This window comes from Herpailurus yagouaroundi, unplaced genomic scaffold (genome assembly GCF_014898765.1).
Source record: "Herpailurus yagouaroundi ecotype Mexico unplaced genomic scaffold, PumYag 184, whole genome shotgun sequence".
In the NCBI taxonomy this organism is placed as follows: Eukaryota; Metazoa; Chordata; class Mammalia; order Carnivora; family Felidae; genus Herpailurus; species Herpailurus yagouaroundi.
In genome coordinates, this window is record NW_024412415.1 from 1,718,893 (window position 1) to 1,736,846 (window position 17,954).

Here is a 17,954-nt window from a genome sequence, read left to right on the forward strand (position 1 = left end):
AGGCTCCAGGCTCTGAGCCATCAGCCCAGAGCCTGACGCGGGGCTCGAACTCACAGACCGCGAGATCGTGACCTGGCTGAAGTCGGACGCTTAACCGACTGCGCCACCCAGGCGCCCCTGACCTTTAATTTTTAAAAAGACAGCTTTTAGAAGTTAAGTAGAGAATTTTGTAAGCATGCACTGGGTTGATTTTTTTTTTTTTTTTCAGACAAGTGAAACCAAGAAGATAGGAGCTACTTGCTGGCAAATTAGTAGAACATAAAGGCTCATGTTGTATGTGTTGCAAGACCCTAACCACAACCTCTCTATTCAGAAGACCAGCCAAGACTGTGGCCCACATTTCAGGGGACATGAGGGACACCACCAGGTAGTTAAGTATCTCAGAAACTCTCTGCTCATTGGAGGAATTTTTGTTGAAGTGAATGCTTATATATAATTTTTGAGGTCAACATGAAACAAGTTAGAAAGTAATCAATGTTCACTGAGGAGCATTACTGAGAGACAGGCGGTTTATAGGTTTTTGATTGTGGTGCAAGATGTGCACTCGTTCCCGTGTGAGTGGGATTTGGGATTTAATTTCAGAACCACCTTGTAATATATCTGGTGCCATATAATGTTACTAACTTCCCCCAATATCATCATTACTAATAAGAGCTATCTATATTTTGAACCCTTAGTACACACGGCCTTGTGCTAAATTCTGACCGTATTTTAGAATTTCTTCTACATAGAAGATGCTCATAGTAGAGCATGAGGTGGATAATATTGTCTTCCTTTTATCAGTCAGGGAATCCAGAAGAGTTAGGAGTCTGTTAAGGGTCACACAGCTACTCAGTTGGAGACCCAGGGTTTGACACCAGTCCTACCTAAGCCCCCAAACATGTCTTTAACCACTGTTCTAGGGGCACTCTGCACAGTATTTAACAAGGGACAGATGGACTTGTTTCTAACACAAGTCAGTTTGAAGAATATTGTAAGTCAAATAATTATCTAGTTTGTATCTTCATGTTCACATGTGAAGGAAAAAACTTCTGTTGTCCCAGGAATTACTGTTGTGCTTTGCATTTCTAAGAGCATATGTTAAAACTGAAGAAAATTCCTTGCAGATGTAAGACATGTCTGGTAACACTTGCCTGATCGGTCCTTTCAGTTGGATGCCATAGCGACTTGCCCTACCCACCCCACCCCCACTTCTCTTTACATAAAAGGGCTGGGTTTTCCTATCTGTCCTTAACTTCTCCTTACTCTAGGACACGCTCCACAGCTTTGCTGTTGACAAGCATTTCTTGGTAAAGGGTCCTGTGGCGTAAAATTTCTTAGCCTTCTACCACTTGTAATACATAAACATTAAGACGGAGGGCTTCAGTTTAGAAGACAAGCAGGCAGCGCTCATTCAAAGATGTGGGGACATAGTAGGTTCCTATCTTCTCTGTGTAACCATTCAGATAAAGACTGTGTTAGCCAAGTAGGATTTCCTATGGATCGTGGGTTACCAAAACATTTTCTTTCAAAATGGACTTTTAAGAAAATAGGAAACTGTGAAATTACAAAGGTTACAAAAGACTTTAATTCCTACAATGACCTGAGGGTTAAGCGCACACACACACACACACACACACACACACACACACACACACACCCGTAACTTCGTTGTAAAGAATGCTTCAATAATTCGTTAATACTAACAATTGAAGGGTGCAATTTATTCAGTGATAGCCATCAAATCACCTACTGTTGCAGACATGGGTGTACCAGGGAGGAGATGAGACTAGTTTCTTAAGATCTTTTCCTAGTTGCTTTGAAATGTTCATCTCTTCAAGTCTCTCAGCGCCCCCCCACCACCTCCAAAAAAAAGAAAGAAAGAAAGAAAGAAAGAAAGAAAGAAAGAAAGAAAGAAAAAATTAGAGAAGAAAAGGAAGGGGTGTGGGGCTGGAAAGCCCAGGGGTGAAAGAAGACTCCTCACCCTGTGATTGGGGTTATCTTAACCTCTTCTCTGCTATTTATTTAACTTGTGTGTACAGCCAGAAGGAAGCCACTACTCTGGGGTCCCTGGACAGCTTAAATCCCCGTGACCCACTTAACACAATAGATTGTTTTAATCAACTCGTGTCCTGGCACCATCTCGAAGGGGAACATAAACAGACGCGCGCACCGCTCGGATCTGCTTTTTCCAGCAGGAGATCCAATTACCTGCCAGTGGTCGTCTCTCTGCCCTTGTAGCCTTTCAAGAGAGATTTTAACCCCTAACGTCTAAAAGAGCTGGGATTCAAAGTCGACAGAGGAGGAGAAGGCGACAGCCGGATTCTACCCTGGGACCCATTCAGGCCAGCTCTGGGAGCGCGGGAAAGGCTTCACTGCAAAAACTTGGTCACCTCCTGTCTGCCCCCTGCCTCGCCCAGGGACTGTGGCCAGGGCCCGCCGCGGGGAAACACCAGGCTGGGGCGCTCCCGAGGTGCAGCCGGGACCCGAAGACAATGCCAAGCCAGAGCGGTGGCGCTTCCGTTCTTCCCAAACCTTAAGTCTACAAACAGCTCTGGCCGGCGAGGTGACAGTACCTCTGCCCCTCCGCCCCGGGTCTTGCAAGGGAGTCAGCAAAACGGCAACAGGGAACTGGGAACACCTGGGCATCTGAGCCGCCAGTCCCGCATCGTCCGTGGCTAACAAGACGCAGCGGGGCGAGGCAGGGCACTCTAGAACACAAATTAAGGGGAACGGGACCCTGCGGGTTAGTTCTTCCCGGCTGGCTCCTGGACGTTCGCGGTTCAGCCAAAGGGCGCGCAAGGCGCGGAGAAGCCTAGAAGAGGGCACCGAGCGCCCACGCGTGCGTGGCCAGCAAGTGGATGTGTGTGGTGTGTGCGGTATGAGCACCACGGGCTCTCTGTACTCCGCGTCCCGGATCGCGCACTGCACTGAAGCTGACCCGTCACCCGACGCTCGGGTTTCCGCCGCGGCGGAACTTGGCGGAACTCTACCCTTGCCTGAGTCTCCATCTCACCTTGAGGATGCGCCCATGGACGCACGGCTGGATTCTTCGGATCCTCCAGCCCACCGCAGGCTCACTCCCGGCACTCGGACGGGAGCCCCCAGACGTCCCGAGCCCCAGCGCCCCGCCTCAGACACAGGGCACCCTCTTAGTGCGGCTCGCCCCATCGTCTGCGGCCAAGCCGCAGGTCCCCACCGCTCCCCACCACTCCCGCCCACTACCCCTCCGCTCCCGCGATGCGCCCACCCGGACTCCGCGCTTTCGAGGTGAGGGCACGGCTGGCAGGCGCACCAGGAGCGCGTTAGCGGGGCTCGGGGAGGTGGAAATGGGATGCGGGGCCGTAGCTCTCGCTGTTGTCGTGCTCCTTCCCAGCCTCACCCTGAGGACCTTGCAAGGTGGGGTCACGGCAGCCACGACTTTGGCAGGAAGGACCCCTGTTTTTCGGCATTATTCACCCTAGGTACCGGGGCCTCGGTCTGCGCGCACGGAGGGCTACCGCGCGTCTGCACCGAGTCGGACGCGGGAGTCTCTTGCAGGGGACCCCTCTGCACGCCTCCCCCCATACACACACATCTCACATACACAAACTCACACTCACACCCTGACGGGCACCTTCGCACTCACCTGTCAGTGCGGCGGGTCTTTCGGGCCTGCGCTGTCGACGCGGGGCGCGGTGTGCGGCCGCGGCCCGAGCCGCCCCGGCTTGGCGCGGGGTCAGCCAGACAGAGAGTAGGGCTCTCGCTGCACACTCGGTCGCCCGGTCCGCGGAAGGCGCACCGAGTGCGGGGCATCGCTCCGTCTCCCGTTTAAATGCCGGCGGCCGTGCGCGGCGCCCAGGGCCGCGCCTCTCCATTGGCCAGGCGCCGCCGCCGCCGCCGCCGCCGGACCCGCTATCCGCCCCCTTTCCCGGTACTGCCCCCGCCCCCCCGCACCCCTCCTGCCTCCCCGCGGGGTCCCCTCTCCGCCTGCCTCGCCTCTTTGTCTGCTCCCCCCGCCCGGGCCGGCTGGGAGAGGTCACCCCAGGGAACCGCGCCTGGAATGCACAGCAAATCACATTTTCCGCTCCCGTTGGAGGGGGAAGCGCGGGAGGAAATCCCCCCGGCTCCCGGCCCCTGAGTCCTCCTCCGACCCAGGCCTGGGCTTTTCCTCTCTCCAGTCCCGCTTCGCCTGCATCGGCCCCGCAACGCGCTCGGTCGCAGAGGCTGCCCCGGGAAGAGCAAGACCTCCGTGGGACCTCGACAGATTAGGCGATTCTTTCCCCGTGGCGGGAGCCGGACCGCAGGATGCTCTGGTTGAGCGGTCGCAGCGGCTCCGGCGCGGCTCGGCCCGAGGCCCCCAACTTCGAGGGCGCTGACCCCCGCGCCCCCGTTAACCCCGGCGGGCTCGCCGGCCGCCGGCAGGAGCCTGTGTCTCCAACACGACACCCTCCTCTCCTCACCCGCCGCGGGTTCTTTCAGCTCAGATGCTGCCGGCCTCGGCCGAGAGTGTACAGAAGGGAGTAGCGGAGGGGAGAATAAACCGAAAAGGACCCTCAGAAGTCAAGGTTTCCATTTCCAAGCCATCTTTAAAAGGGAGAGAACAATAGCTACGAGAGAGGAGGTTTTCGGTGGCCCGTTCAAGATGAATAAATCAGGAAAATAAAACGTCAGACGAGGAAATAAACCTCCCGGAGATTTAAGACAAAAACCTACGTTTGTGAAAAACCGATGTCACATTCCATATTTATTACTGGGAACCCAAATGGATAGTGGCGAACACACTAAGCGCGTAAATATTTTTCGAAAGATGAGCGAACACTTTCATTTTTTCTTTTAGCTTGAAAATTGGTTCCTCAAAGAAGCCGTAAATTCTGTATGTCGAAGTTGCAGCCCGTGCAAAAATCAACCCGTCTGCAACTTCTGCAGACCGGCTCCATCAGCCAGGTCAGAGGATGACTTTGGGAACGAAAAGAAAATAGTTACAGAAGAAAATTTGAAGGTGCCTATAGACACTAAAACAAAATAAACAAAACAGTGAAACCCAGCAAAAGGTACTTATGAAACATGTGCGATTTAAGCCCTTGGCGAAGAAAACAAAACAAAACCCTAGAATAGCATGATTTTTATCTCTTTAGGCAGTCCCTTGTGGGGAGGGGGCAAGAAACATTGAACACCTACTAGATACTCTTACGAACTGGAAATCAGTTTTTCCAAGTGCATGAAACAAGAAGGTGGTCTGCATTAAATCAATACCTGGAGAATCTTTACAGTCCCAAAGTTTTGTTTGTACAATTGCAGTTTCTACCCACACACTCAGTGCTGCACTTTAAATGTTGCCAATAATTTTTTGTTAAATCATCCCATGAGCCTTAGTTTGTAGCTGCTTGCGGAATGAGAACATTCAGCGGGGCTTGAAGATTTATCCTGGTGGGGTGGGCTGTAGGAGACATAGGTGGTCAGGAATACACAAAATGCTCAGGCAATTAACAGTCTGGCCAAAGGCCACCACCAGTCTGTAGAGGCCAATTGTTCTCTCTGGGTGTGAACTATTCCCCCAAGGAAAAGGGAGCATATTTTACAAATGCATTAGCTCCTTCTAATTTAAAATCAATGTTTCAGTCATTTTTTTTTCCAGTACTCCTATAAACTGCCCCAAATCAAAATACATAGGCAGAACTTACCTTCTGAATTGGAAGTCATTGTTCTGGAGCCCTGACACTGCTTTTATACATCTCAATGTATCTCTGTGACTGTTTCTATCTCTGTCTAGTAAATGCTGTTGATATCACTATGCCCCCTTCTCCAGAGGCTTCTCAGACCACAGTCTCTACAACAGAAACACTGCCTCCCTACCCCACTATTCCACATTAACTCCTCTCTCCCTGCCACTACAATGGAGGCTTCATGAGAGTGGGGACTTTTGTCTATAGCGGTCACTCTGATTATACCAAGCTCACAGAACACAAAGTGTCTAAGACAGACTTAGGATTTAACAAATAGTTGTGAGCTGGGGATGTTCAGCGCATGCCCACTAACTAGGATTAGCAACTGAGCAGAATGCTGAGGATATATAACCATCATGAATATAGTAAACATGGGCCTTCACCTCACAGAGTTTATAGTCAAGTGTATTTGTAAATATTTATACAGATATCCAAGCCTTTGGCCTCATATTTGTGTTTCCACAGCTCTCAACCAGTCATTGCAAACCATTATCCAATCAGGGGGCAGGCATAAGAGTAAAAACTCTTCAGACCTCTTTAACCATAATTACATAATTGAAACCTGTTCTTAGTAAGAGGGGGAAAAATTAGAAGGACTCCATTAGTCAAAGTTAAAATTTTAAATCTGAGCTAAAAACAGTGTTCACCAAATGATAAATGTCACTCACAGAAACTGCTTTCAAATTACCGTGAGGCTGTTTTGAGAAGTCTAGATCCTGCTCAGGTAGTGGTTTATTAAAGGAGAATCTATTACTCTTGTTTCCTCTTGTTGGATGTATAGCGTGTGTTTGTCTCCATCTAACTCCCCAGATGTTAAGAGGGGGTTACTCTTCAGATTTGGGGAAGAACCTCGAAGGCCTTTGTAGGAGAGCTTTTGCTCACATCTCGATTTTCAGCTAATTGCAGACACTATGTATGGCATCTTGCATTGGATTAAAGAAAACAAAAAGCCCTCACCCATTTGGAACTGACCTTGTATGCCCTTCCTACAGAAAAAAAAAAAAATGTGATGATTAACTTGACAGTGGTTAAAGAAAAGATGTCTGCAATGGTCACATAACAGCTAGATGATTCATATCCAGAATGGATTTCTCTTATAAGTTAATAAGAAAAAACTCTACAAATAACCCAGTAGGAGTTGGCAAAGCACATGACTGGGCACTTCACAAAAGAAGAAACTTAATGGCCCATAAACATGAAAAAGCACTAGATTATACTAGTAAATTGGGGAAATGCAAACAATAAGAAGATGACCTTGCTTAGCTAGCAGATTGGCAAAGATTTAAGTCTGCCAATAACCAGTGTTGAAAAAGGTATGGAGGGGCGCTTGGGTGGCTCAGTCGGTTAAGCGCTGCTCAGGTCATGATCTCAGGGTTCCTGGGTTGGAGCCCCGCATGGGGCTCTGTGCTGACAGCTCAGAGCCCAGAGCCTGCTTGGGTTTCTGTATCTCCCTCTCTCGCCACCCCTCCCCACCCCCTGCTCACACTCTGTCTGTCTGTCTGTCTGTCTCTCTCTCTCTCTCTCTCTCTCTCTCAAAAGTAAATAAACATAAAAAAAGAAAAGAATAAGGTATGGAGAAGCAGCCACTTAAATGCACTGGCAGTGAGAGTATAAATTGGTACAACCATCTCAGAGAGTAATTTGTCAACATGTGGTAAAGTGAAGCATGCCTCTAGCATACCACTCAGCCACTCTGTTTCTAGGTAAACACCTTACAAGAACTTGAATGCATTTATGAGGACTAGAATTGTGTGAGCACTTCTATCGCAGTATCATCTGTAACAATCTTCGCATCCATCAACAGAAGTAGGAGAAGGCATAATAAACTATTTTATTCATATAAAAAAATACTATACAGCCACTTAAAAGAATGGACTGGATTTCTATATTCCAACACAGAGCTCAAAAACATAGTGATGTCTCAGGGGGAGGAAGGCAAGTTTCAAAATGCTATAAGCAGTTTGACACCCTATGTATATTTTATAATAAACACAAGACAATAGTATGAATTGTTCATGAAAACACATGTATTCATGGAACTGAACAAAGAGTGGATTGGAAACCAGACTTTGATGGTGCCTACCAAAGTGGAGTCAGAGAGGAGGTTGGATTGGCGATGGAAGGCACAAGAGATTCCAACTTTAAAATGTTTATAAATTTCATTCTAAAAAATCTTGAAACTAATATAACAAAATGTGTACAGATTTCATCTCCGGGTGATGAGTACACGGATATTTGTCAGATTACTTTTTTTGCATTTTAGACATTTTTAAAATTTCCCCAAATTAAAAAGAATCCGCCTCTCTATTATGATTTCAAGAGTAATTTTTATCCTTATTTGGACACTGAAGATTTTTCCCTCCTTTGTGTCCTCTGTAACCAGCTCCAATCAAGGGAAGCGTGCTTTCAGAACCCATACAAACCCTTACTGGTGTTTATATGTCTGCTGATCTGTCTCAGCTCAGGGTGGGTCCCAGGTTATTCCCCTTGCTCTCTGAACGTAAGTGGCAAAACCTTGACCAGTTTCCTGTATCTGAACAATGCACATACATGTGAAAATTCTAAACAGTGCTGCCAAGTATAAGCACATGAAAGAATAAATAAATCATGCAGACCATTTTAATACAATCGAGACCTACTTCCATACAAGTATTTGTTGTCCACACTGCATGTGCAGTGCAGTATAAAAAACACAAAAACATAAAAGTATGTTTTGGTCCTTCACATCAACATGGAGGCCGAGCAGAAAACTCACAACTTGGAAGCAGAAAAATCAGAATGAATTTCTGACTCCTCCTCCTAAGAACTGAGTGCCCCTGGGTTAGATATTTAAACCCTCTGAGCCTAACTAAATTCAATCATCTGTGTTATAGGAATGGTAATACCTCACTCTGGGTGGACGATGGAATTAAGTAAAATAAGATCCATGAAAGTGCCAGACACGTAACAGACGCTTAATAAAAAGGAGTGACTGCCTGGATACTGGAATGTAATTGGGGGCCAAAACAAAGACAATGAAAATGTAATATCAGCCCGGGCCATGCCTTACAGTATCTTTATATTCACGGTGCAATGGATGCCACACAATAGGTGGTTGATAAAGTTACTAAATGCATATACATGCACAGGGGAAAGGAAGGAAGCAACAAAGGCAGGAGAGGGAGAGGGAGAGAGAGGAAGAAGGACTGTGGGAAAGAAAGGAAAGGACGGAGGGGGGAAGAAAAGAGAGGGGAGGAGAAAAGATGGCAGGGAAGGGGAGGAGAGGGAGAGAGGAGGGAAGGGGAGGAGGGAGAGGGGAGGGGGAGGGGAGGGGAGGAGAGGGTGAACCAGGGGACAGCCAGGGGAGGGGAGGGAAGGGGAGGGAAGGGAAGGAAGGAAGGGAAGGGAAGGAGTGATACCCTTCCAGTAAATGGCAGAACAACTTCTATTTTTGGTAAAACCGGCAAATGATATAAATACCCCAGAGAGGGGCACAGGCAGGACAGCACACCCTTCTGGCTCTCTTTTGACTTCGTCATGAGAATCACTTTAACCAAAAGCTAGAGTTCTCAGAATGTTTTGACTGCAATGGCAGAACCTCAGAAAGAGACCAGAAGATGCCCGAACGCATACCATAGCAAGAGAGGCTGAAACTCCCTTGCTGAAGGCTACTGCAGAGACTTGCGAATGCAACAAGATATACAGGCAGACAGGAATGGATTTCTCACCAACAATTCACATACCCTGTGCCCAAATGTAACGGAAACTGCTGGGAATGAGGTTCCCACCTTCATCTATTTGTTTTGAGCTCTTTGATGCGACTTCAGTCTTAGAAAAGAAAAAAAAAATTGGATGGGACTTTAATCAGTTGTTGATTCTCTGTTTTTCCTTAGTGCTTGTACGCCTGTGGTTCTTCATTTTCTGAACCTTTTTAGGTACACTTTCCAAGAAAAGCCTATTCTGGGGCAATTTTAAAATGTCCCGTGCCTTGGAGAGGATCTGTTGGAAGTGCTTATTGAACTGAGGGTCTTTGGGTCTTACCCCCAAAAGGCTGTCTTTGGCAGTCCTGCTCCTTCTTTTATTTTGGGGCTGCTTCTACTCTTTCCAGCTTTTAATCCCTTGAGATCTCTGCTGTTCAGTAACAGCTGTGTTGAAGATTTACCTTTTCACTTTTTGTCTTTTTTTAAGGCATGGAAGCTTACGTGTGGTTTTGCTCTTGCCATAACTGTCCTAATAAATCACTTGTCCTGCATTATATCCTTTAAAAGGTGTTATGACATTGTAAATATCTTATTAACTCATCCTAGAAAACTTGGAAAACAAAGAAAATTAAAATCTCCTGTAATCCCACAACCCCTAAATAACCGCTGCTTACCATATACAGTATACATGCGTATGGTACATATATAGATTTCCTTCCAGCTATATACAGTATGTGTGTGTGTGTGTGTGTGTGTGTGTGTCTTAAAGTTGGCTTTTATTAACTACTTAAAATGTACTAAACACTAAGCTTTACATACTCTAATTTATTTCTTTCCTTAAATTTTTTTTAATGTTTATTTATTTTTGAGAGAGAGAGAGGGAGAGACATAATGTAAGCGGGGCAGGGGCAGAGAGAGAGGGAGACACAGAATCCAAAGCAGGCTCCAGGCTCCGAGCTGTCAGCAGAGCAAGATGAGGGGCTTGAACTCACGAACCGTGAGATCATGACCTGAGCCGGAATCTGACACTCAACCCACTGAGCTACCCAGACACCCCATATATACTCTGATTTAATCCTCATACCACACCTATGAGATTGTTATTACTATTTGCTCTTTTTAAAGGTGAGGAAACTGGGGCACCTGGGTGGCGCAGTCGGTTAAGCATCCGACGTCAGCCAGGTCACGATCTCGCGGTCCGTGAGTTCGAGCCCAGCATCAGGCTCTGGGCTGATGGCTCAGAGCCTGGAGCCTGTTTCCGATTCTGTGTCTCCCTCTCTCTCTGCCCCTCCCCCGTTCATGCTCTGTCTCTCTCTCTCTGTCCCAAAAATAAATAAATAAAAGTTGAAAAAAAAAAATAAAATAAAAAATAAAGGTGAGGAAACTGATGTCCGGGGAAGTTGTGTAACCGTTTGAAGGGCACACAACAGTACAAGGCAGAAGAGGAATTCATGGCCAGCGGGTATCTATGCCACCTTCACTTACCTTCTACATTGAACATGACGTAGAGTCTTCATTGCACACTGTGTTAGAACTGATATTCAAACACCATGATTACTCCACAAAAAAGCACACGAAATGCCAAGTGTTTTGAATAATTCAATAGCTGATGCTGTCAAGACATTTGATCGTGTAAAGTACAAACATACATATACAAAATATGAGTTTGGACTCTACATGACTTTATTTGTAAAGAATTCTGAACACGTGGCCATGGGAAACTCAGACATGGCCTGTCTTCTTGGGTTTTTGTACAAACACTTATTTCCATTTTTATTGTTATAGTGGCACTATAAGTATATTTTTTTAAAATTAGGAGCTCATAAATAAGTTCAGTATTTTGGAGTCTGCTCAGGGCAGAGAAGCAGGAAACTCAAGGTAAAAAGTAAACTCGGGGCCTGTCTTCCCTTCTAAAGATTGACGTGAGCTCATATGCCCATTTGCACTTACCTCACAAAGGGTCCAAATGTAAATCTTTTTAAAATCTTGGTTTCTTCCTTACTCCTTCATTTTCTGGCATAAAAAGTTTCGATCATCTGCTATATAATTCCTCATTCCTTTTTTTTTTTTTTCAGTTTATTTTTTTTTCTTTTTTTTTCAATATATGAAATTTATTGTCAGATTTGTTTCCATACAACACCCAGTGCTCATCCCAAAAGGTGCCCTCCTCAATACCCATTACCCACCCACCCCTCCCTCCCACCCCTCCTCATTCCTTTTTAAAAGAAAGACAAAAAATGTAAACCGTGGGCTCCTCACTGCTCACGTCAGAGCAATACAGGAGTGCTTAATATAAACTAACCATTTGTCTATTAATGTTTGTAAAGAACTTCACAGACGTATGACATTTGGGACACACTCTCTACAGAAATGTGCCTTTGAAAGAGGAACAGAGAAGGAAGAATCCAATGGTAAGAGAAATTCCTTTATACTCACATCCAGAATATGAACAGAAATCTCCAGGGTGAGCCCTGAGATGCATTTCCCCCTATGTTGAATGCCCTTTCCAGAGACTGGGTAGCCTTGTCTGTAATGTTTGTTTCTATACGGTATGTTACTTGCCTATGTGGCAAGAAGGAACAATAAAAAAGACAAACTTTGGACTGGTCAAAAAAGCAGTGTGTCCCCAGATACTGGCTTCCAGGTGATCTCCCAGGAGTCACTCACATGCAGTGCGGCTTTCCTGATGAGTGGTCACCCCACCAGTCTGAGTGGTGAGGGGATCTGAGGATCTCTCAGGGGCATACATACATCTTTCTGCCCACAAGCCCACCATGTTGTAAGGAAGTGCAGGGCTGAGCACAGGACAGGCTCTTAAAAACTGTAAAGCATGATGGTTCTTAGTCACAGTGTCAAAGAGCCAAAGAAAAAAATCTTCCTGAAAATAAATCATAACCATTCTTACAGCAGCTACTTGGCTCACCAAAGCAATCCATGAACGTCTGTGGACGGATTAGGATGTACTTTCCCTAGACAAATCTCTGTGGCCACATCTCAGCACCAGCAACCTCAAAAAGCCCGTCTAGCCAAAATTTCAGGATGTTAGCCTGAGCTCCTTGATATGTCTCCAGTATTCCTTGAAGGGAAGAGAGGGAGGAGAGAAGGAAGGCAGGGGAGGGAAGGAAGAAGGGAAGGGAAGGAAGCAAATCCTTTTAAATAAGAAAGACAAATCATGTCAGAAATCAGCAGCTTCTCTCAATAGGTACCTAAGCTTTAGCTCTGTCATCCTACGCATCTATTTTGATAGCACTTATTACCATGTGAGCTCTGTGCTATCAACCTAGGGGAAAGAATTTTGCCACCAGGGAGAATTTCATTTTTTTTTTATGAAGAAGAATTCCCGAGTGAGAGTTTGCTTTTGATATAAACATTTGATACAGGTACAAAGTTGCACAAATACAGCAAAAGATGTCAAAGGAACTGGAGGCTGAGCGATCAGTATCCCCTCAGCCTCACTCTCTGCCAATCCAACACTTGAGCCAAACAGACTGTTTCCTGAGCACAGACCCCAGATTCCCACCCCCCACGCCTTTGCTCTGCCTGCTCTCTCCACTTGGGATATCCTGTCCCCTCTCTTCCTGTTGAATCCCTCCTCTTACTTCAAGACCCTTCGGGATTTTCTCTGATTCTTGTCTTATTTTTGCTTTATTTTAGTTACATGTATAGTTGACATTTCTTCTTCACTGAAGGTGGGCTGTGTGAGCTCTCGTGCCATTTTTTTCCTCATCCTTGAGCTCACATTAGGTCTAGCGCAGCGTCCGGCACAGACAAGATGCTCACTTGGTAGGTGTTTGTGAAACTGGAAGCGGGGATTTTAAAGTAAAGGAGGCTGAGTTGAGTCATAATGAAAGCGCTCCAAATCTCCTATTTCCCCTTCAGGCTTCTGTTTATCCCATCACCTATGCGAGCTGCATCCGAAGGACCAAGTGCTAGAGTCCATCCACGACGTGGCTGCTGGTGGTGGCAGTTCAGTTGCTTCCGTCTGTCTCCTCCCTTCACTGCTGCCCTCCCAGGCTGGGTCACTGTCATTTATCATCTGGATGGCTGCAGTGGCCTCTTCGCTGCTCTCTTCAGTTCCACTGATGCTGGCACACAGCTCTTGGACTAAACTTTTTTCTTTATTTATTTTGAGAGAGAGAGAGAGAGAGAGTGCATGAGCAGGGGTGGGGCAGAGAGAGGGAGAGATAGAGAATCCCAAGCAGACTCACAGTTCGATGTGGGGCTCAGACTCAGGAACTGAGAGATCACAACCTGAACCAACAGCAAGAGTCGGACCTCTGAGCCGACTGAGCCCCCCAGGCGCCCCTGGTCTAAACTTACTACATCACTTACGAGATTATGCCCTTCCCTTGCCTAAAACCCTTTCTTCCTAGCTCTTACAAAACTTTGAAATGATTCGGTTTTTTAGTTGGCTTCGTGTTCGTCTGTATACCCCACAAGCCTGCGAGTTCTGTGGGGCCAGAGCCATGTCTGTCTGGGGTACTGTCCCCCTGGCCTCTAGCACTGGACTTGGAATATAGCAGATGTTCACAGACATTTGTTGGGTGAATAGATAAAAATGCAGAATTGTTATTCTCCTTCATGTTATCAGCCTTGCTCTATCTCCCACTTTCCTTGTCCCTGCTTCTTATGTCCACACTTGGGCTAGAACTCACTCGGAAAATGACGAGGACGGGCCCCCGGATCTGAGTCTTCCAGCAGAACTGCTGTCTTTAGTTTTGTTGTGGAATCAGAGAATACATCCCTGTGCTCTGTGTGTGCCCCACCCAGGAAGGAATAGCCAGCAGTAAGGGTATAGACTCGCTCTTGGAACGTCCACCATATCCCTAGTAACTTCTCTTGTAAAACCAATCATGAGACCACATTCCGAAGACCCCAGAGAGGTGAGGAAGCTTCACGGCCTGCCAAATAAGATAATGTCCACTCTGCTAAAAAAACGCCATGGTAACTTTTGGTGAAAATTTGATAATGCGCTATTCCCCTTGTGCTTCTGAGAGATCTTAAAGACTCGTGGACAGATATTTTCGCTCAGCGTGGTGAAATAGAGCACAAAAGATAAAGGCGGTATTGAATGAAAGGAAGAACATTTATGTATGTGGCCAGGATTGATAGACATTTGTGCCACTGATTTGATTGCGTACTTTTTTTTTTTTTTTTTTGAAAAAGTGTCACATAACTAGCCAAGTCCACATTTAGGGCACTCATAGCTCCAAATGCCTCTTTGTTATTATTATGATTATTATTTATTGATGGAGACCTAAATATCTCATCATAATTCATCTTGGGGGATACACGGTGTGGCAGCGGCATTTTACCATGGTTGTTGTGACTTCTGAAAGCACAGCTTCAAACCACAGGAGTATCTCATGGCCATCTAGGAGGGGGTGGGCTGGTTAGGAAGGCCTGGGGCCTCAGAAATAAATGCAGGTGACGCCAAAGCATTTTTTCAGATCTGGGAGGATTTTCAGAGACTTGTGGCTGGTGTAGTTTTGCAGCAGTTTCTTCTGTTCCTCTGTTCCACCCCCTTCTCTCCCGGCCCCTTATCTTCACCGGTTCTCATGCTACCTGCTTGCAGCTGTGGCCATTGTTTCCCGCCAGAGGACCATGTATCTGAACCTCTTAAAAAATATTTGATTCTCAGGGCTTGCTCCAGACTACCGAACCAGAATTTCCTGGGCTTGGGCCCAAGAATCTGTATTTTTGCAAAGCCCTTGAGATGATTCTGACAAGTAGCCAGGATTGGGAATCACTGGTGTTGTGGAAAGAACTCTTTTTGCACCTAAACTCAACCACCAGTAACTACGTAATCAACCTTAGACAAGTCAATTGTTGCACCATCAAGAAAACAGAAGAAATGACACATTATTATTAATAGAGTTGTTTACTCTCTCCCACATGTATTTAATAGGCTGAGTTAGTTAATACTCTGCTGTTGACCTAGAAGCTTCTCAGAGTCGTTTTCTGAAATAGTGTTTAGCTTCCTCTTCTGTGTTTAATTCCTTATGAAACTTGGTTTCTCCCTTTGTCAGTCACCAAGCACAAGGCCATATGTAGATGAATCACGAGACCATCATGCCATGTGTTCTAAGAGCCTTCCAAGTTCCCTGCTACAAGAAACACTCAACATTTAATGCATATTGTTTCTTGATATCTCTTTCCAAATTGCCAGTACAGTTTCCATTTCTGGGAAATTACATAGACATGTCTGGATCCAACTCTTTTATCTTTGCATTTCCAACTGCTCTGTTTTCCTTCTTTCTTCCCATCAAATTCTCATATTTTGACAGTTTTAAGACCAGCTCTTCCTTGATCTTTTCCTTCCTATAATATATTGAATTGAAATGAGCCCATTCTCCTTGGTGTGCCTTCTCTCCAAACACAAAATACTCTGAAGTTCAGATTCTCTTTTTGTGAGCGGGTTAACATCACAAAAAGTTTGTGGTTTCATCCATCATAAACAAGAGTGTTTTAAATGAACTCTGCTTCTTTTCTCCAAGCATCACAGAAAGGTTGGGACACAGTGAAATGAATTTTGAGTAAGAAAGAAAAGTTACTTATTAAAAAACAGTGGTGATAAAAGTATGTAAATTGATTCAGTAGAAAGAATTTGTAAAATGCTTTAACTTAAAAGGAAGTACTCTTGTAGGCATCCACAATGAATCAGAAGGAAAACACTCCAGTCTCTTGAAAAAGCTGTTTACTCTGTCAGTGTTGACAAAACGTATCCAAAAAAGCTCTTTCTGCTAAGAAGTGGAGGAAGAAGGCAAACTGCATGTGAAAGCATTTGATCACATTTCGTTTGGGAATGTTACCCTTTCACTTGTGTAACCAGTTGATCTGAGCGTATTAACACAGTATTAGCTGCTGACAGTGTTTTGTATTGAGCGCATTCATTTGTAAAAATAGAAGAAATACTATATTTACATTTTCAATCCTTTTCTTTATTAGAACAAAAAAAACCACTGCAATGTGGTTTGAGTTGTGAATCCATTGAAGACATCTTTGATGAATCAATAGTCAAGGCATATGTAAAAAGTGACTTGGAAAAATTTCTTGTGTGTTGTTGGGAGGGGGTGAGGAGGAATAGGCTGTTGGGGCATCTGTCCATTGTCTTTCTGGCTCTTCCACTGGCCCCTTTCACTTTCTAAGTTCATCTGCTGTTACAATAAAAATAACCCCATCTTTCTTATGCCAACCTCATTCCGAGTTCTCTAGGATACGATTGACTAGTTGCAAAGTAACATGACCTTACTGAATAACTGGAACCATCTAAATATGATGCATTAGTCCCCATCAAACCCTGGAAAATAGCATCATTCAATCTGAAAGCTTCCAAAAGCTGTACAGGACAAATCAGCTAAAAGTCCAATTCAAAAACCAACAAAAATAGAAAACCGAAGTATAGTGAAAAACTGGAAAAAGAAAAAAAGCTAAACTAAAAACTGACTCCACCTTCATCTTTTTGTTCATGCCACTGTATGCGAGATGGAAAATGGTCCCATGTCAACACTCGGGACAAAGCTTGAGTTTTATTTACATCCCTGCTATAATTACTCATTTTCTTCAGAACCTACTTTATCACATCAAATAAGAGGGTTTGTTTCTTTTTTTGAAAAGAGAGTAATCTCTGAAATTTCATCATCTACCATCTTACCACACTTTCTCCTCTGGAGCTGTTATCAAATGGTGCCTTAGAGGGACGCCTGGGCGGCTCAGTCAGTTAAGTGTCCGACTTCTGCTCAGGTCATGGTCTCACGGTACGCGAGTTCGAGTCCCGCGTCGGGCTCTCTGCTGTCAGTGCAGAGCCCGCTTCAGATCCTCTGTTTCCCTCTCGCTGCCCCTCTCCCACTCGCACGCAGGCTCTCTCTCTCTCTCAAAAATAAATGAACATTAAAAAATAAAAAACAAAATGCTGCACTGGGGAACTGAGATCAGAACAACTAGGCTAGACCTTTGACAGAGCATTCAATTTACCTGTGCTTCAGATATGGAAAATCTAATTTCCCTGATTATATGCTTTAGACACAGTGGAGAAGGAAAATATGATATGGACTACCTTCACTTCTTAGAATAATAGTTTATGAATGCTGACTTAGATTTGTGTATCTATCATAATCATAGTTAACATTCAAGCCCTTCTCATATGTTAACACTGTGGTAAGTACTTTAAATCTTGGACATGGTCAGCTGGCACGCAATACTTACTTCCATCAATTTCTATGTTCCTTTTTGTGTTACAGGGGCTAGAAAGCTAAAAATTACATTGGCTGATTCCCTGGCAACTAGGATTCTGGAAGCACTAAAACACCAAATAAATACACTCCCACACAATTTTGAAGATGAAAAGAGGAACACTATTTTTCTGCTAATGTTTCTGCTATGAGAGACAGTAGCTGCAGGCAAATTCAGCATTCCTGTCAGGACAATGGCTTTGGGGGTACCATACATCAGTCCCAGCAGTGTGATCAGCCAACGCACCCTGATCTCTGATGCGTCCCAGCTACGTTGGAGACCAGTTAAGCCCAGATGTGGGTCCCTGCCTCTTGCTCCTCCCCGTCATCAAATGATTTTGTAAGTGCCCAATTCCTTG

At 45.3% G+C, this 17,954-nt stretch overlaps 1 protein-coding gene and 1 long non-coding RNA gene across 4 annotated transcripts in view; one reads left to right on the forward strand and one right to left on the reverse strand.

Annotated features, from left to right (window-relative positions):
* GREM1 (gremlin 1, DAN family BMP antagonist) overlaps positions 1-3,775 on the reverse strand; it is a 10,601-nt gene extending 6,826 nt beyond the window's left edge. The window contains exon 1 of the mRNA XM_040492217.1: positions 3,608-3,775. Within this exon, the coding sequence (XP_040348151.1) occupies positions 3,608-3,774 (167 nt within the window). The 5' untranslated portion in view covers position 3,775. The remainder of the gene's footprint in view (positions 1-3,607) is intronic.
* LOC121041454 (uncharacterized) overlaps positions 1-17,954 on the forward strand; it is a 42,582-nt gene that overhangs the window by 14,039 nt on the left and 10,589 nt on the right. For 2 of the 3 annotated variants that reach the window (XR_005795739.1, XR_005795741.1), the window contains exons 3-5: positions 209-367; positions 11,692-11,775; positions 17,605-17,935. This is a non-coding gene — a long non-coding RNA (uncharacterized LOC121041454). Of the gene's footprint in view, positions 1-208; positions 371-11,691; positions 11,776-17,604; positions 17,936-17,954 lie in introns of all 3 variants that reach the window. The other variant, XR_005795742.1, reaches the window with a different exon arrangement.